General features: G+C 41.1%; 1 protein-coding gene across 4 annotated transcripts in view; it reads right to left on the bottom strand.

The window, feature by feature from the left end:
- LOC132824973 (coiled-coil domain-containing protein 171-like) overlaps nucleotides 1-21,084 on the bottom strand; it is a 265,522-nt gene that overhangs the window by 212,481 nt on the left and 31,957 nt on the right. For all 4 annotated transcript variants that reach the window (XM_060839917.1, XM_060839908.1, XM_060839927.1 and 1 more), the window contains one exon: nucleotides 1,052-1,198. In XM_060839917.1, the coding sequence (XP_060695900.1) occupies nucleotides 1,052-1,198 (147 nt within the window). The remainder of the gene's footprint in view (nucleotides 1-1,051; nucleotides 1,199-21,084) is intronic.

Genomic DNA, 21,084 nt, shown 5'->3' with positions numbered 1-21,084 from the left:
CACTTTAGAAGGACAAATAAGAATGAGGAATACAGGGTTAACGGTGGGGTTCTTAGTAAGGTGGAGGAGCAGAGGGATCTTGGGGTCTATGTTCATAGCTCTTTGAAAGTTGCTACTCAGGTGGATAGAGCATGTAAGAAGGCCTATGGTGTATTAGCGTTCATTAGCAGAGGGATTGAATTCAAGAGTCGTGAGGTGATGTTGCAGCTGTACAGGACCTTGGTAAGGCCACATTTGGAGTACTGTGTGCAGTTCTGGTCACCTCACTTTAGGAATGATGTGGAAGCTTTGGAGAGGGTGCAGAGGAGATTTACCAGGATGTTGCCTGGAATGGAGAATAGGTCGTACGAGGATAGGTTGAGAGTGCTAGGCCTTTTCTCATTGGAACGGCAAAAGATGAGGAGTGACTTGATAGAGGTTTATGAGATGATCAGGGGAATAGATAGAGTAGACAGTCAGAGACTTTTTCCCCGGGTACAACAGAGTGTTACAAGGGGACATAAATTTAAGGTAAAGGGTGGAAGGTATAGGCGGGGATGTCAGAGGTAGGTTCTTTATCCAGAGAGTGGTGGGGACATGGAATTCGCTGCCTGTGGGAGTGGTAGAGTCAGAATCATTGGTGACCTTTCAGCGGCAATTGGATAGGTACATGGATAGGTGCTTAAGCTAGGACAAATGTTCGGCACAATATGGTGGGCTGAAGGGCCTGTTCTGTGCTGTATTGTTCTATGTTCTATCTATGTTCTAACTCTGGCATTGCCTCCTTGAAGAAGTGTAGCATTCTTAAGCATTGCTCCCAAGAACTGCTCAGGATCTCTCAACCTACTGCTGCAATTCCTCCTCTTCCAGCTAGAACAGAATTCCAGGTAAGTTCCACATGATAGGAAGAGAGACATCTCATTGTCAAAGTTGTGAAGGTAGTACAGTTGCAGAAGGATCACAGCGCAAACCACAACGTATTCACAATACAAAGTTTTTAAAAAGTGTCCCAGTGGTTGACTCATGAACAGCTAAGGATTCAATTATGCAATAACCTGAGATAGCAATTTACCTCCAGCTCCCTTTTTAATCGTTCCTCTCGGTCAGTACTATATTCAAATTCATTCTTCTGTCGTCGCAGTGCTTCTGTGAGATTGTTGCGCTCAGCTTCTAGTTCCTTTAGTCGCTTCTGCAGCCCAACAAATGTTTGCTCCTGACCCTTTGTGAAAAAAAAATTTCACCAATTTAAATGGCAACGTTTACTAACCTGAATTATGATTTTCATCAAAGTTCATAATTTATGAGCTGAAAAGAATAGTATTATTTTGGATTTCATACTTCTACAATGAATAGATCTACTAATGCATTTAGCATGGTCACTCAACTATGACCATTAAATATGTTTGCAGTGAATACAATGCAGCTGTTAATTTTGATTTTAAAAAATGTCCTTAGATTAACATGTCGAAAGACTCTTTAATTCAAAATTAAAAGACCAAATAATCGCAGCAGTGTGTTTATTTTTTGACCATGTAAATAAACAGTAACCAAAAATGTATATTAAAAAAACAAAAATGAAATGCTGGGAAAATGTGCACTGAAGAGATGCTCAATTGCTGGAAGGATAACGAAGAGGAAGTCATTTGAGAATGGGACATAGAATTGAGAGATGTCAGCTTACATAATTATTGAGATTTATACACACTTCATTTTCTGAAGTCTTCAAAAAATCATCCAGACTTCTGCTTTTTTGGATCTCCATGATATATATCATCCCCTAGATAAGGTCCGATTCAAACATTGCACTGCACTCTCTCTATTAATTAACCACAGTATGGTATGCCCATGTGTTCCTTATCCTAATCATACCTTCAAAAGCAATTGGATTTTGTTTGGTGCATTTAACATAACAGCAGAGAGCATAATTTACCACCATGTCAAATTCAGAGGTACATACTTGACTACTGCATTTAGGTGTTGTTGTGGTTCTGTTCGCTGAGCTGGGAATTTGTGTTGCAGACATTTCGTCCCCTGTCTAGGTGACATCCTCAGTGCTTGGGAGACTCCTGTGAGGCGCTTCTGTGATCTTTCGTCCGGCATTTATAGTGGTTTGAATCTGCCGCTTCCGGTTGTCAGTTCCAGCTGTCCGCTGCAGTGACCGGTATGTTGGGTCCAGGTCGATGTGCTTGTTGATTGAATCAGTGGATGAGTGCCACTATAAATGCCGGAGGAAAGATCACAGAAGCGCTTCACAGGAGGCTCCCAAACACCGAGGATGTCACCTAGACAGGGGACGAAATTTACCAGCTCGGCGAACAGAACCACAACAATGAGTACCCGAGCTACAAATCTTCGCACAAACTTTGAACTGCATTTCTGTTTTTATTTTACCCTCCTTGCCCCCTCCCCACTTATATGTTTGGCTTGTCCTATAATAATAGTGTTGTCCCAGTCAAACTCATGTTGCTTGTCATCTGCGTGTGTGGCTACTAAGGACAGCTGGTCGTGTCGTTTCGTGGCTAATTGGTGTTCATGGATGTGGATCGTTAGTTGTCTTCCTGTTTGTCCTATGTAGTGTTTTGTGCAGTCCTTGCATGGGATTTTGTATACTATGTTGGTTTTGCTCATGCTGGGCATTGGGTCCTTTGTCCTGGTGAGTTGTTGTCTGAGAGTGGCTGTTGGTTTGTGTGCTGTTCTGAGTCCTAGTGGTCGTAGTAGTCTGGCTGTCAGTTCAGAAATGTTCTTGATGTATGGTAAAGTGGCTAGTCCTTTGGTTTGTGGCATATCCTCATTCCGTTGTCTTTCCCTAAGGCATCTGTTGATGAAATTGCGAGGGTATCCGCTTTTGGCAAATACATTGTAGTACGACCACTAGGACTCATAACAGCACACAAACCAACAGCCACTCTCAGACAACAACTCATCAGGGCAAAGAACCCGATACCCAGCATGAGCAAAACCAACGTAGTATACAAAATCCCATGCAAGGACTGTACAAAACACTACATAGGACAAACAGGAAGACAACTAACGATCCGCATCCTTGAACACCAACTAGCCATGATACGACACGACCAGCTATCCTTAGTAGCCACACACGCAGATGACAAGCAACATGAGTTTGACTGGGACAACGCTACTATTATAGGACAAGCCAAACAGATAACAGCCAGGGAATTCCTAGAGGCATGGCACTCGTCCACTGATTCAATCAACAAGCACATCGACCTGGACCCAATATATCGGCCACTGCAGCGGACAGCTGGAACTGACAACCGGAAGCGGCAAATTCAAACCACTATAAATGCCGGAGGAAAGATCACAGAAGCGCTTCACAGGAGGCTCCCAAGCACTGGATGTCACCTAGACAGGGGACGAAATTTACCAGCTCGGCGAACAGAACCACAACAATGAGTACCCGAGCTACAAATCTTCGCACAAACTTTGAACTGCATTTCAGTTTTTATTTTACCCTCCTTCCCCCCTCCCCACTTATTTTTTTTCTACCAAATCTTTCATATTAGTGAAAACAATACATGCTGGAGATCACAGTATCCATAGAGAAAGAGCAAGCTTCAGTTCTGAGGAAGAGACATCGAGACTCTAAACAGTAGCTTGCTCTCTCCATGGATACTGTTTGACCTGCTGTGATCTCCAGCATTTGTTGTTTTTAATACAGATTCCAGCATCTGCAGTAATTTGTTCTTACTTTTATATTAGTGACACTGAGAATTATTGAAAATATAAAAATGAGAAAGCATCAGAAATTGAATTTAGCTTTCTTTTCATGCACACAATGACTTTTTGAAAGTGATGTAAAAGTGAACATTTTAAGAAATATGCATCACAAAATTTATTTTAATGTATATTGGAGACATGACTTCCATGTAGCCTGAGTGACTATATTTATTTGTATGAGAGATATCATTCTGAACTTGTCTGAACTCTAATATGTCTTTGACATTAAAAAGTTGTAGTGACATGTTTTCTGTAATAAATGTTGGCGTTAACAGTTCCAGGAATAGACCGTACAAAAGTAAATGTACAAAATTATCATATTCTTCCTTCCAATGCACATTTCTGCAGACCATAAGACATAGGAGCAGAATTAGGCCATTCAGCCCATTGAGTCTGCTCTACCATTTAATAAATGCTGATCTGTTTCTCAACGCTATTCTCCTGCCTTCGTCCTGTAACTCTTGATCTCCTTACCAATTAAGAACCTATCTATCTGTCTTAAATATACTCAATGACTTCACAACCTTCTGCAGCCATGAGTTCACAGATTCACCACCCTGGCTGAAGAACTTCTCCTCATCTCACTTCTCAAAGGGTCATCCGTTCTCTCGGAGACTGTGCCCTCAGGTCCTAGTCTCTCCTACTAATGGAAACATCTTCTCCACATCTATTCTATCTAAGCATGTCAGTATTCTGTAAGTTTCAATCAGATTTCCTCCTCATCCTTCTAAACTCCATCAATTACAGACCCAGAATCCTCAATCACTCCTTATACGATTAGCCCTTCATCCCTCAGATTATTCTCGGAAACCTCCTTTCAACCCCCTCCAAATTACCACAAAATTTCTACTCTACATTTAAATCACAATCTTTTGAATTGCACTCAATATCTTATGCTCATGTCATAATTCTATGCAATTGTCTGTTTTGCTGTTATTCTGACTACAAAATCCACTAAAGCTTCATTTGCTGCAATGTGCTTGCACAGAATTGTGAAAATTACAGGGTTAAAGGACTTAACCATTAGGCAAACCATTAGTGGTCTGACAACAGCTCAGACAAGAAGCATTTTTACCTTTCATTTCCTATCATTAAAAATAATTTTCAATGTAATTCATTGTATCTCACCTTTTCCTCATTGACACTAGTATTCCTTATTCACGAGAAGAAACTAGATGAGGCGGGAATTGAAGTAGATGCTTTTTCTCCATTTCTGTTGCATCAAAGTGCACAATCTAAATAACGACATCTTAATCCATAGTTCACTAAAACTGCAAATCTCAAGGTTCCTCTGTCTACCATTTTAACAAATATGAAAGTTTTCTTTAAATTTTGGATTTATCTACTCCAGCTTTGTTCCCAGGACAGTCCAAAGTCAAGATCCCTACTGTAATGAGTTGAGTCACTTATACACATTAGCTCTTCATCATCAGCCATCACACCAAAGCAATACCAAGTCAGGAACTCTAGATAAGGAATATTGGCTGCTTCACTTCGGTAAATAAAGACAACACCTTCCAAACCCACAACCACGTCCTACCTAGAAGGACAAGGGCAGCAGGTATTTGAGAATACCACCACCTGCAAGTTCCCCTCCAAGTCACTCACCACCCTGACTTGGAAATATACCGCCGTTCCTTCACAGTCATTGAGTCAAAATTTTGGCACTCCCTCTCTACTGGCATTGTGGTCAACTCATAGTAAGTGGACTGCAGTGATTCGAGAAGGCTGCTCACCACCACCTTCTCAAGGGCAAACATGGATGGGCTATCAATGCTGGCCAGCCAGTCCCACAAATGAACAAAAAAAAGAGGTATTTAAAGGTCAATTAACGGAAGTGCACGTTTGATCACAAGTACTCCTCCTAGATTTTATTTTGTCTTTAAGCAATAGTAGACATCAACATTTTTTGTTCTAGTCCAGAAAGATGGCCAATAAAAGATAGAGCTACCGTCTGCATTCATACATTTTTATAAGCATTTATTTACAGTTATGCATATTGCAAATATGCACTTTCAAATTCATATTGCAATTTCAGGTTGTTCTTATTTAGGGGAGCACGAGTAAACCTTCCATTAATGCACACCACCTGCCGATGATTAAACACAATTTGTTTACAATTAACATTGCTCGGTTCTGAAAAGGACTCCCAATTCCTGTTCAATGATTAATAGAATACCCCAGTGTAGCTATTATGCACAAAGCCAATTGTGGCCACAACAGTTTAAGAATATAACTGTGGCGTTTTAATACTCACTGTATAATGTTAGTAATTTGCAGTTTGCTGTGTTATTTTGTACTGTAAATACACTAAATAGGACTGGAGTTAATGTAAAAACTATTAAATATTTACATGGAACTGAACAACTTCTTAAAATTTCATGTTTGTAGTTGACTGAAATATACACCAACTGTTAAATACTGACAGCATCTTTTAAAGCAAATCAATACCACACTTTCTATAATTTCAAATTGCTCACGATACAAATCTAAGATAACATTATATAACAATCTTGTCCACTATAAACTGGCTGTAATCGTGAAATAACAGATGCAGAAGATATACTCATCAAGAAGTGCAGTCTGAAAAATTTCTATTTTTAGCTGCACAAAGCAAGCTTATGTTTCCCATGTAAACATCCACTGGAAATACTTGAAATATTTTTCAAATTCTCTGTTTTAATTCTTCTCAATAACATCTTTCATGAATAGATGTTTCAAATTAAACTTGAGTTTATAATGTTGTCCTCTGATAAAACATATGGCCAAGAACTCATGGGAATCATAAAGTCTAATACGCAATTAAAAATGGAAGTTAGAAAGACACGAAAGGAAATGGTAAATTGTGTTTTTTTTTTAAGTATAATATTGCTAATAAAGGAGCTAAAAGTACTCCAATCATTGTGTTATTAAACATTTTTAAATCAGTTTTCACAAATGAAACTCAAAGAGAGGATGTGAGTCTATGAAGAGGTTATGGAAAAGTTGTAGGTAATGCCATGGAAAATAAATCACTTCTGAAAAATTAGTAGAACTCAAGGTGGCTAAGTCAGCAGGCCCTGTACAATTAAAAAAAGGATATGGCAGGAATTCTGGTCAGCATTTTTAAAAGTTCTTTTTAAAATCAGATCATAAGCGTAAAAGTGGAATTAAAGAAAGGAGAGGATTAACAATGAAACAAGTTATTCCAGTATTAGTTATGTGAAAGATTTTTTGACACAGTTTTTCAAAATCAAGTTACTGAGTACTTAAGAAAAGTTCTCTTGCCAATACAGAATAACCCACAAGATTTGACAAAGAAAAAGTATGCTAACAAATTCAAGAGTTCTTCAAAAGATGCATGATTGTGTGGATAAAAGAAATATAATCGGTTTAAACAAGTTTTCTCAAAGTATTTGATAAAGTTTCTCAAGGTAGACAAACAGGAGGCTGGAGGAATACAGCAACCCAGGCAACATCAGGAGGTGAAGAAGTCAGCATTTTGGATGTAACCCTTCTTCAGGACTGGGGTGAGTGTAAGGGGAGCTGCAGATAAAGTTGTGGGGCGTGTGGTTGCGGGAGGGTTTTGGGTGTGCAGAGGGGTGGAATGGTGTGGTACGGATAGGTGAGCACAGATAGAGGGTATGACCTGTTGGTCGATGGAAGGAATAAATCTGGTTGATAGCTGGAAGGAAGGGTCGGTCAGATGAATGGAAGGGAGAGGGAGGGGGTGGAAAAGGGAGTTCGGGATGGGAAGGGAGGCTATTTAAAACTGGAAAACTCAATGTTGTGTTGTTTGGGCTGAAGGCTGCCCAGGTGGAAGATGAGGTGTTGCTCCTCCAATTTGCAGTCTGATTATCTGTGGCACTGGAGAAGGCAAAGGATGGTCATGTCAGAAAGGGAGTGGGAGGGGGAATTAAATTGGGCAGTGACTGGGCGATTAGGTCAGCCCCTGTGGACCCAGCTGAAGTGCTTGGCAAAATATGCACTGAGTTTACTCTTGGTGTCACCGATGTAGAGAAGACCACATCGGAAGCACCAGATACCAGGTTGGAGGAGAGGCAGGTGAACCTCTATCACACCTGGAAGGAGTTTGTTAATAGTGTACATGAAAATTTTCTGATTCAGTATGTGGATATACTACTAATGCAAAACTTGACCTATTCTTGCGAAATAAGGCAGGGCAGGTAACTGAGGTGTCAGTGGGGCCAGCAACCAAAATTCTACTAGTTTCAAAATCGTGATGGAAAAGGATACACCAGATCTAACAGTTGAAATTCTAAATTGGAGGAAGGCTAATTTTGACAGTATTAGTCAAGAACTTTCAAAAGCTGATTGGGTGCAGATATTCATAGGTAAAGGGTTGGCTGGAAAATGGGAAGCCTTCAGAAATGAGATAACGAGAGTCCAGAGACATGATATTCCTTTTACGGTGAAAGGAAAGGCTGGTAGGTGTAGGGAATGCCAGATGACTGGAGAAATTGAGGGTTTGGTTAAGAAAAAAAAAAGGAAGCATGTATCAGGTGTAGATAGGGGAAATCGAGTGAATCCTCATAAGAGTATAAAGGCAGTAGGAGTATACTTAAGAGGGGAATCAGGAGGGTAAAAAGGTGACATGAGATAACTTTGGCAAATAGACCTAAGGAGAATCCAAAGGGTTTTTACAAATACATTAAGGAGAAAAGGGTTAACTAGGGAGAGAATAGGGCCCCTCAAAGATCAGCAAGGCGGCCTTAGTGTGGAGCCGCAGGAGATGGGGGAGATACTAAATGAGTATTTTGCATCGGTATTTACTGTGGAAAACAACATGGGAGATATAGAATGTAGGTGACATCTTGAAAAATGCCCATATTACAGAGGAGTAAGTGCTGGATGTCTTGAAATGCACAAAAGTGGATAAATCCCCAGGACCTGATCAGGTGTATGCTAAAACTCTATGGGAAGCTAGGGAAGTGATTGCTGGGTCGCTTGCTGAGATATTTGCATCATCGATAGTCACAGGTGAGGTGCCGGAAGACTGGAAATTGGCTAACGTGGTGCTACTGCTAAAGAAAGGTGGTATGGACAAGCCAGGTAACTGTAGACAGATGAGCCTGACATCAGTGGTGGGCAAGTTGTTGGAGGAATCCTGAGGGACAGGATTTACACATCTTTGGAAAGGCAAGCACAGTTTAGGAATAGTCAATGTGGCTTTGTGCATGGGAAATCATGTTTCACGAACTTGATTTGAGTTTTTTGAAAAAGTAACAAAGAGGATTGATGAGGGTAAAGCGTTTGATATGGTCTATATGGACTTCAGCAAGGAGTTCAACAAGATTCCCCATGGGAGACTGGTGAGCAAGGTTAGATCTCATGGAATATAGGGAGAACTAGCCACTTGGATACAGAACTGGCTCAACGGTAAAAGACAGAGGGTGGTGGTGGAGGGTTGTTTTTCACACTGGAGGCCTGTGACCAGTGGGGTGCCACAAGCATCGGTGCTGTTTCCACCACTTTTCATCATTTATATAAGTGGTTTGGAATATGAACATAGGAGATATACAGCAGGATCTTGATCAGATGGGCCAATGGGCTGAGCAGTGGCAGATGGAGTTTAATTTAGATAAATGCGAGTTGCTGCATTTTGAGAAAGCAAATCTTAGCAGGAGTTACACACTTAATAGCAAAGTCCTAGGGAGTGTTGCTGAACAAAGAGACCTTGGAGTGCAGGTTCATAGCTCCTGAAAAATGAAGCCGCAGGTAGATAGGAGAGTGAAGAAGGCATTTGGCATGCTTTCCTTCTTCGTTCAGGGCATTGAGTATAGGAATTGGGAGGTCATGTTGCTGCTATACAGGACATTGGTTTGGACACTGCTGGAATACAGAATGCAATTCTGGTTTCCTTCCTATCGGAAGGATGTTATGCAACTTGAAAGGGTTCAGAAAAGATATACAAGGAGGTTGCCAGGGTCGGAGGATTTGAGTTATTGGGTGAGGCTGAATAGGCTGGGGTTGTTTTCCCTGGAGCATAGAGGTTTATAAAATCATGAGAGACATGAATAGGATAAACAAAGTCTTTTCCCTGGGGTGGGGGGGTCCACAGCTAGAGGACATAGATTTAGGGTAAGAGGGCAAAGATATAAAAGGGACCTAAGGGCAACATTTTCAACGCAAAGGGTGGTATGTGTATGGAATGAGCTGCCAGAGGAAGTGGTGGAGGCTGGTACAGTTGCACCATTTAAAAGGCATCTGGATGGGTATATGAATAGGAAGGGTTTACAGAGATATGAGCCAAGTGCTGGCAAATGAGACTAGATTATGTTAGGGTATCTGGTCAGTATAGGCAGAAGGGTCTGTTTCCGTGCTGTACATCTCTATGATTATGATTGTTTGGGGTCCTGGATGGAGGTATGGGGGGGGGGGGGGGGTTGGTGTGCCAGCAGGCCTTACATTTGTGGAGGAATATACCAGGCGGATTGGTGAATGGAACGCTCCTTGCAGAAGGAAAAGTTATTGAGGGTGAGGGGATGGTTTAGATGTAGAGGGGGCTGGGTGGGTCTGTTGGAGGGGAAGAAGCTGAGTCTTAAGGCCCTCCTTGTGGGGTATGGACCTGTATAAGGATTGCTTGTCTATGGTGAAGATAAAGCACTGGGGGCCAGGGAACCAGAAGTTACTGAAGAGGTGGAGGGCGTGATTGGTGTCACGGATCTAGGTGGGAAGTGTCTGGACCATGCGGGAGAGGATTGTTTCCTTCAACTCTTCCCATTTCCTCCAAATCTAGGGCGTGCCCATGGGACTCGGATGGGGTCCAGATATGCCTGCCTCTTTGTCAGCTACATTGAACAGTACCTCCTACTTCGGTGCCTCAACTCTTCTGCCATTACATCAATGACTGCATTAATGCTGCATCCTGCACCCAGGCTGAACTGGAGCAGTTCATCGACTTTGCCTACAACTTTCCCCCACCCTTAAATTCACCCTGTCTAATTCGGACACCTCCCTTCCCTTTCTTGACCTCTTAGTTTCCATCTCCAGTAACAGTCTACAGATGGACATTGACTACAAACCGAAAGACTCTCATAACTATCTGGACTACATCTTCTTTCACCCAGTATCCTGCCAGAACTCCATTCCGTTTTCCCAACTCCTCCAATCACAAATGCTCGAATGAAGAGACATTCCATTCCCAAGCATCTCAAATGTCCATCTATTTTGAACAACATGCTTTTCTCCCCTCTCTCAACCAGACAGCCCTCCACTGCACCTCCTCCATTCCCCGATTCACTGCTCTAAACTCTCCCCACTCCAAACGCAATAAAAACTTGGTTCTCACATACCACACCACCAGTCTGCTCATCCAACACATCATCCTTAAACACTTTAGTCAACTCCAAGTAGAACCCAAGACCAAGAACATCTTCCCCTCCCCAACCCTCTCTGCCTTCCACAAGGATCGTTCCCTTTGCCAATCCTTGGTTTGCATCACATTCTCCAACAATCCCTCAAACCCCCGGGATCTTCCCTCACACCTGCCGACACACCGACCCCCCCTCACTTCCATCCAGGGCCCCTAACAGTCCTACCAGGTGAGACAGAGATTCACCTGCCTCTCCTTCAACCTAGTTTACTGTATCTGGTGCTCCTGACGTGATCTTCTTTTCATCTGTGACACCAAGCGTAAACCCAGGGCACGTTTCTCAAAGCATCACAGCCAGACCCACTGCCTAGTCACCGCTCATTTTAATTCCCCCTCCCACTCTCTTTCCGACATGAACAACCTCGGCCTGTTCCATTGCCACAGCAAGTTACACCGTAAATTGGAGGAATAACACTTCATCTTCCACCTGGCAACCTACAGCTCAGACAACTCAGCATTGAGTTCTCTAATTTCAAATAGCCTCTCTTTCCATCCGACTCCTTTTCCAGCCCCTCCCTCTCCTTTCCGTTCCTCTGACCAACCTTTGCTTCCAGCCACCAACCAGATTCATTCCTCCCATCACCCAACCAGGTCATACCCTCTACCTGTGTTCACCTATTCCTACCTCATCACTCCACCCCTCTCCCCAAAACCTCCTGTACCCCACTCCTTTATTTGCAGCTCCCCTTACACCCACCCCCAGTTCTGAAGAAGAGGTACACCTGAAATGTTGACTTGTCCACGTCATGATGCTGCCTGGCTTGCTGTGTTTTTCCAGCCTCCTGCTTGTCTACCTTGGATTCCAGTATCTGCTTTTTTTGTCTTTAACAAAGTTTCTGAAGAGGCTTGCAAGAAGAATAAGACTGCAGACATAAAAGGAAATGTAGCAACATGGATAGAATGCTGTCAATTGACCTTGAACAGAACTAGATAAATGAGTGTTACTCTGCGCAAATGAGGCATCAGGAATCAGTGTTAGTATCCTGTTCAATATACTTTATATGTAATATCTACAATTTTGCCTTTGGTATACAAAGCTGGTGCCAAACTTAGGAGAGTTGTCTCATAGATTAGTCAAGAATAGCCTGACAAATTCATGGAACCATATGTTACACTCAAGGTCCCAGACAACACAACCACCATTCTTGGGTATGTCCTATCTAATTGGTGGGACAGATCCAGCAGAGGTGACAGCACAGTGGAATATACTTGGGATGGAGTGGCCTGGGAGTCCTCAACACAGACGCTGACCCCTATGAAATCAGATTAAATGTGAACAGAGATTTCCTGCTGATTATCTCTTAGAACTCCATCACTTTTGGCTGGTGAATTAGTACTCCTATACGTAGGACATCACTTAGAGGGAGCACAGAGGGTTCCAAGTGTGCAGGATGTATTCCAGATAGAGGACTTCAATGTTCATGAATGGTTCAGCAACACCATTATTACTCGAGTTGATTGAATCCTAAAGTACAATGCTACTCAACTGGGTTTGCAGGAAGTAGTGAGGAAACCAACAAGAGGGAAAATTATATTTGACCTCAGCCTCACCAATCTATACTGATAATCACAGTCCTCAGGAGTCAGAGTTCCATCTTCACATTGCAGAGAGCCTCCATCATGTATTGTGGTATTATCACCATGCTAATTGGGATAGATGTTGAACAGATGTAGTAACTGAAAATTGGGCATCCATGAGACACTGTGTGCAATCAGCATAACCAACGCAATCTGCATCCTTCTGACCTCACATATCCCCACTCTGCCATTATCATCAATCACGCAGTTCAATTAAAATGTAGGAAGGCATGTTCGGAGCAGCACCAGACAAATGTAAATATTAGGTATTAACCTGCTAAAGCTACCAAATAGGAATAAAAAGCTAAACAGCATTAGCAAAAAGTGGCAAATGGTGATAGACACTTAAAATATTCACTGGAACAGAAGGCTCCACAAATATCCCCATGGTTAATGATGGGGAACTAGAAGATCAGTGTAAAAGATAAGTCTCAAAGATTTGCATCAATCTTTGGCCAGGCATGCTGAGTGAATGACCCATCTTGGCCTCTTTCAGAGGTCTCCAGCATCACAGATGCCAGGCTTCAACCAATTCAATTCACTTGAGATCAAGGAGAAGGATGATTGCTGCAAAGACTCTGGGTCCTAACCACAGTTGGGCAATATTATTGAAGACGTGTGCTCCGGAACTTGCACTGCCCGTCACCAAGCAGTTCCTTACAACTACAACACAAGCATCTACTTGACAATGTGGAAAATTGTCCTGAACACAAAATGCAGGACAAGTCAAACTTAGCTAATTACAGCCCGATCAGGCTACTCTCAATCATCAGTAACAGGATGGAAGTGGTCTTCAACAGTGCTAACAAGCAGCATTTGCTTAGTAATGCTCACTAATGCTGAGTTAGGGTTCTGCTGCAGTCATTGAGCTCCTGACCACATTACAGCCTTGATTCAAACATGGACAAAGAGAAGTAAGGTGAGAGTGATTTCTCTTGACATCAAGGCCACATGTGACCAAGTGTGATATCAAAGAGCCCCAGCAGGCTTAGAATCAATGGGAAACAGAGAACCTCTGCTGGTTAAAGACATACTGAGCAAAAAGGAAGATAGTTGTGGCTAAAGATTGCACAGAGATCTGCACCATTCATGAATCTACAGATACTGATGAAACACCCCATGTTCATTGCAGCAGAACGTTGACAATGTCTAAATTTCGGCTGACAAGTGACAAGTAACATTTGCAAAACACAAGTGCCAGGCAAGGGCCATCTCCAACAAGAGAGAAGCTAACTTGACTGTTCATTGATGAATTCTCCCAATACCGTTGAGATTTCCGTTGACCAGAAGTTGAACTGGATTAGCCATATAAGTACTGTGACTAAAAGAGCAAGTCAGAGGCTAGGAATCCCAAAGTCAGTAACTTACTTCCTAAATCCTCAAAGCCTGTCAACCATCTACAAGGTATAAGTCAGCAGTGTGATAGAATACTCTTGTCATGCCTGGATAAGTGCAGTTCCACCAACACTCAGGAAGCCTGATACCAACCTAGCCAAGTATTGTGATGTATTTTGGAACTAAAAACAAGGAATGTGAATTGATACTCACTGGAGAAATGCTGACGGATAAAAGGTGTTAAAATACAAAATGATCTGAAAGTGCAAATGCACAGAGATAAAGCCATTGTAAAGTGCAAACGCATTTTAGATTATATGCGGACTTAAGTAAGAACATAATGTGAGCAGAATAATATTTACACAAAGTATTGGTTAGTTGAAAGTGAAGAGTAGAATATATAGTTTCTGACACCCAGTTACAGAAAGTGTACTAAAAATAGAGAAAGTAGACCAATTTAATTTCAGTTGATATCAGAGACAAGGAACAAGTGTTAGAGGGGAATCTTGTGACACTAAAAACTTTATCTTGTCTACCCCTATGCGTACTCTTCAGAACAGGAAATGGTTATTTTGATTGGTCAGAAAGTCAGTAATAAATTCACACTAAGAGCAGAGAGAAATATTAATGGATATTCCTTTTTGGGAACATCAAATGAATTGCCAAATGGAGCAGTTCAGCTAAAGACCACTGTGGGTTTTAGCAACAGTTAGACAAATAGTTGAATCTGAAGATGATACAGGTTATAGGCAGAAAATATGGAAACTACTTTTATCACTAGTTATTCCTTCACAGATACGATGGGTCAAATGGCCTCTTGTACAGTATGCATTTCTGGGCTTTTTTCCCTTATTTAAGTATTTTTAATTAAAGAACTTGCCAATAGTCACAACTAAGCTCAAAACAATAACCATATCATCAGCTGAGTTTTTGATTAATCCACTTTAAGAATATAAGAAATAAGAAAAGTAATCCCCACAAACCTGCTCTACCATTCAATAAGGCTATAACTGCCCAGATTTTTAATTCCCCTTTGTCTTGTTCCCACAACTCTTAATGATTAGATTACTTACAGTGTGGAAACAGGCCCTTCGGCCCAACAAGTCCACACCGACGCGCAACCCACCCATACCCCTACATATACCCCTTACCTAACACTACGGGCAATTTAGCATGGCCAATTCACCTGACCCGCACATCTTTGGACTGTGGGAGGAAACCGGAGCACCCGGAGGAAACCCACGCAGACACGGGGAGAACGTGCAAACTCCACACAGTCAGTCGCCTGAGGCGGGAATTGAACCCAGGTCCCTGGCGCTGTGAAGCAGCAGTGCTAACCACTGTGCCACTGTGCTGCCCTTAATGCTTAAATCCAAGTTTGTAAACACAGAATAATGTTACCTCACCACCTCCTATCATGTGTCCACCATCCCTAATCCCTTGCATTACTTGATCAGTGACCAATTAAATCTTTTTGTGTGTGATAGACATATTTCAATAAACAAATTTTATTAACAAATTTGTTGGTGGAGTCCAGAACAAAGTGAATTTCTTCATATAAAAATTATTGAAATGTGGAATTTTCTTCTCAAAATGGTGAGAGCTAAGGGAATCAATTGAAAACATTGAAACAGAGATTGATAGATTTTTGCCCAAACAAATACATGAAGGATCACAAGACAAAGATACATAGATGGAGTTAGGACATAAATGAACTGGAATTGAAGGCAATTAGCTGGTCTTCTCCTGTTTTTATACTCCCATTCAAATCAACAATAATTTTTCAGACTGCTTCATCCAAAATTTGTATATATTTTTTCATTCTATATCCAGCACAATCTAAAACTAAAATCAGATTTGAAACTTTAAACTCAACTCTTTTGGCTTAAAAGGGCAGCTTTGTTTTGTGAGTTATCCACTGTGACAAGTCAAAACAACAAAACCATGAAGCAATAGTGATCACAGCAAAATAACTCTGTCAGTCTAAGGGAACACAGAGTAAGAGGGAAGTGCTAATATGGAAAAAGAATTGGCTCTGTGTAGCAAAGATTGGTGGTAAAATTATGTTTTTCAGATGTGGAGGTGGTTTGCAGTGGTGGTCCAAGGCATAGACTCAGGTGTACATGCAGCATCAAAGTTTGAAATCATACAAAGCCTGGCAACGTGATTGAGAAGAAGATAGTTGTAGACTTCAAGATGACAGGGTGGTGAAATGGATATGAAGGATTGTACATGAATTTCAATGCAGAGCTATTGCACTTCAGGAAAACATATATGGAGTGTCAGAATCCCATAAATAGCATGATTTTAAAAAGTACAGCTAAACTCAGCACCTATGTTCAAATATTTAAATGGCAGTAAGGCAAGACAGTAAGGTGGTTATAAAAGCAAATAGCTTATTAAGATCTGTAAACAAGGAAGCAGAGAATATAAAATTGAAACTATACTAGAATTTCATAAATCACTAGTTTGGCTTCAAATGGAGAACTAAGGGCAATTATCGACACCACACTTGCGCAAATATGCAAAGGCCTAGGAATTAGATTAGATTGCTTACAGTGTGGAAACAGGCCCTTTGGCTCAACAAGTCCACACCGACCCACCGAAGCACAACCCACCCAGACCCATTCCCCTACATTTACCCCTTCACCTAACACTAAGGGCAATTTAGCATGGCCAATTCACCTAACCTGCACATTTTTGGATTGTGGGAGGAAACTGGTGCACCCGGAGGAAATCCAAAGACACGGGGAGAATGTGCAAACTCAACACAGAGAGTCGCCTGAGGCGGGAATTGAACCCAGGTCTCTGGCGCTGTGAGGCAGCAGGGATGAGAAACTCCAGTTCTGAGGAGAAGTTGGAAAGGCTTAGACTGTTCTTCTTGGAACAGTGTAGGTTTCAGAGGTAGCCAAAGATGTTCAGTATGACAACAAAACCAAAGAACTGTGGATGCTGAAAATCAAAACCAAAAACAAAAATTGCAGAGAAAACTCAATAGATCCAGCAGCAGCTGTCCTACGAGCTACTGAGTTTCTGAGCAATTTCTGTTTCTGTGTTCAAATGATGATTGGTATTGACAGAGTAGACAAAGGCTATTCCCTCTGGCGAGTGGATCCATAATCAAATGACAGAATTAAAACCAATGGCAAATGATCCAGAAAGGAAAGAATTTCTTTCAGTCAGTTTGGAAGTCTAGAATACCCTACCTGAATAAATGATGGAAATTGTTCAATGTATAATTTTTAAAATGTGTTGGACAGGAACTTGAGAATGAGAAACTTGCAGGGTTACAGACAAAGGTGAGCAGACAATTGAACATAAATGCTACTCCAGAGATCCAATCCATGTCAAATGGTCCCTTTCTGTGCCCTTATTTTGTGAAAAAATCATGCACAATTTGGTTTCAAGGCATACTGCTTCTGGATTCACTGCTGCAGCTACAGTAGTCAACCACCACCCAAGGAAGAGTGTATAAAGAAGGGATATCAAGGGAGGGGTTGGGAGGTGGAACTGACCAGTGGTCCACTTATATAAAGCTATTCAGAAATTTGATGTGAACATACCAAAGGTCATTTTGCAATTTTAGAGACTTGACTAATTTGGATTATTTTAAAGTTTTGAATTATGGGCAGACTAATTTGGGGTTAGTACAGGTGCTATAATATATCTCTTACTAAATCCTGCAGATCTCATGCTTTGTCTACTCTAATGATAAAAGTTATTGATTCCTCGTCAGATCGTACCATAAATTTGACTGTCCAAAACTGGATCATAATCACAACTAGATATCTCAAAGCACATTGGAGCCAGTGAAGTATTTGAGTAGAGTCAGAAATGCGATTCTGTAATTTAAAATCAAGATAACTAAGGGCTGTGACACTACTAAAGGTCCATACGCAATTTGGGTTTGAGCACATCAATATCAACGTGTGACAACACAAAAAATGATCTAAGAGAACTGGACAAAGTTTCAAAAGGGCATGTCACACTTGTGCATTAGTCAAATAAGGTGTTTCAACTTAAGACAGAAAAATGCATGATTTATTTTGTTTGAAAGCTGCATTATAGAAAAATACTTGCGTTAGGAATAATTCTGATGGGGTTTCATTGAAACACTGGAAGGTGCAAAGTCTAAGTGGGAGCTTGCTAGTTATAATATTGATCATTGTGTTTCCTACACTGGATCAGTGACTACATTCCAAAAGTACTCTGTTGGCTGTAAAGTGTTTTGGAGCATCTGACAGTTGTGAAGTGGATCCTAGAAATCCAAGTCATTTTTCTTGGTGTCAGCTTGGCTTAGAAGTAACACTCGGCTCCAAATTTGAAGCTCAATACTTCAAGCCTCTCTGAGGAACTTGAGCACTATACAGAAGCCCTACAGCGTGGAAGCAGGCCATGTGGCCCATAGAGTCCAAGCCGAGCCTCCGAAAGGATCCTACATATATTCACCGCCATATTTGGATTGTGGGAGGAAACCGAGGTACCCAGAGGAAACCCATGCAGATATGGTAAGAATGTGCAAACTCCAAACATACAGTCATCCGAGGGTGGAATTGAACCCAGGTGCCTGTATAACCACTGAGTCACTGCAACATAATCAAATTTGGCCTCATGCCAAGGTAGATTGCCATGCCACAAGTCTAGAGGCGAGTTAGTTAAATCTTCAATGTTATTCATTTGTGAAGAGTTTTTGCCTTTTTGTTAACACCATTCACAGAATTTTAGGATCATATGTTGCTAACAGCACAGGAGACTATTCTGTCTGTTGTGTATGTGCTGAGTCTACAAGAGCAACTCAGTTTCTCCCACTTCCTTTCCTTTTCTTCAAGGATCTGCTTATCTTTTCTCTTCACATGATCATTTCCCATTCAAAATCTCCCATTTGCTCAACCACCTTCTCAGGCAGTGCATTCCAGTTCCCACACATTCACTGCCTAAAAAAGTTCTTTGTCCCATCACTTCAAAGATGTATCACTAAAATCATTCACATTAAAGCAGAAATCAACGTACGACCTTATTTCTCTGCCTCACATCTGTCACAGAAACATTCACATGCAACCTGCACTTAGGTTGCTTTTCAGAAAATGGCCAGGAGAGGTCATTATCTGTGTTCGGAAATGGGTTTCAACAGCAACTTCATGTATAACACTTTGCTATTCTTATCTGAAAAAAATGCTTATGTGCGGAATGAAATGGCCGAGTACTTTAAAAGAAATGGTATTCCATTTGTATTTAATCTCTTTGTAAAACTTCATACTTCTTCAAATTACTCTTTTTCAGTGATTTTTTTACTGCTGATTTCTTTTGTATGAATTACTTTTTAAAAAAACATCAACGTATTACAGAAAATATGAAATTGGTAATTAAAGTTCAACAGTCAAAATCCAATTAACATTTTTAAGTTCTATTTGCTATTCTCAGAACATTTCACATTAACAAAATACAATTATAGACAAAAAAAAAGTCATGCAAGTCCCATTACATTTGATAACATTAATAGAGCAAGCAAAATTGACATCCTCGGGTATTAAATACTTATGAATGTTGACAAATATATCCAATTAAATTTTACTGATTAAAGCCAGTTAAATCTTGCTGAAGACGTAGTAGAATACAATGCAGTTGAAACAGGCAAAAAATTCTTCACAATAAGGATCTGTCAACAGGAATGTTCTTCAAATTTCAGATTTCATAGGACAGCGGCAAACTTTGGTATTACAGTGGGAATGAAGGGATAGATACAATCAATTGTGACAATTTAAATAATGTATGCTCTACTTATTTACGGATGTATTTTTAAATTGCATTGACAGTAATTAATTAACCAATCTAGAGACAAGACCTATATCCATGCAGGATTTAAATTTCTGAAATGAATATAAAATACTGCGAATGCTGGAAATCTGGAATAAAAACAGAACACACTGCAGAAACTCAGCAGATCTGGCAGCAGCTGGAGAGAGAGAAATAGAATTTTGAGTTCAAAGACTCTCTTTTAGAACATTTCTCTCTCCATAGCTGCTACCAGGTCTGGTGAGTTTCTCCAGCATTTTCTAATTAAAAAACAAGTTTTTAACCTGCCCCTTATAGTGAGGCCAGATGCAGGAAAGATAACACCATTTCACACCAAGCTCAAAAAGGTACAGTGTCCACTGAAGAGTGTGTTAATAATCTGAAATGGCAGCATGACTGGCTCTTTGCTATAAATTCTGTGTCCTATGGTCCCGCTCCACAGCCTCCTGATGAAGAAGCAGCGCTCAGAGAGCTGATGCTTTCAAATAAACTTGTTGGGACTATAACCTGGTGTTGTGGAATTTTTAAACTTTGTCCACCCCAGTCCAACACTGGCTCTTCCACATCTTAAAAGAAAGTGAGATTTCTTTGCCAAGAAAGTTTTATCACCTATATTCGAAACATTAATTCCCTGTCCCCACTTAATTGGCACCACATCCACGAACATTTCCTCCCTCTACTATCAACACTCAGTAACAGCAGTGTATACCATTACAAAATGCACTTCATAAATGCATCATGGCTCCTTGCACACCACCTTCCAGACCTACCACAATCCAGAAGTAGAAGGACAGCAAATACATGGGAACACCAGTAGCTGCAAGTGTCCCTCCAAACCACTCACTGTCTTGACTTGGAAATATTCCCCTGTTCCTTCAGTGTCTTTAGATCAAAATCCATTACTCCCTAATGACATTGTGGGGTGCACCCACACCAAATGGGCTACAGCAGCTCACTACCACGTTCTCAGGGGCAACTAGTGAGGGCAATAAATACTGACCGAGCAAGTATCTTCGAGATCAGGAGTAAAGCGTAAAAAGCGTAAAATCTCTGCCTGTAGGATGGAGACGCCTCCAGACGTCCACCAACCCTAACTCCACACACAGATCCATGAATTGTTTAGTTTATACAGGGGTATTCGGGGAGGGGGTCCTTTGGGCAACTTGCCTACTGTGGGATCCATAAGACAATTAAAATCTCCCCCATAATGATATATCAGGAATTAAGATCAATTTAGAGAATACATCTACCAGAAACTTGAGGGGGTGGGCCGGAGGGCAATAAAC

The sequence above is a fragment of the Hemiscyllium ocellatum genome, chromosome 2 (assembly GCF_020745735.1).
Source record: "Hemiscyllium ocellatum isolate sHemOce1 chromosome 2, sHemOce1.pat.X.cur, whole genome shotgun sequence".
Taxonomy (NCBI): Eukaryota; Metazoa; Chordata; class Chondrichthyes; order Orectolobiformes; family Hemiscylliidae; genus Hemiscyllium; species Hemiscyllium ocellatum.
The sequence above is the reverse complement of the archived record's forward strand: the minus strand, read 5'-3'. Positions and strand labels throughout refer to the sequence as shown.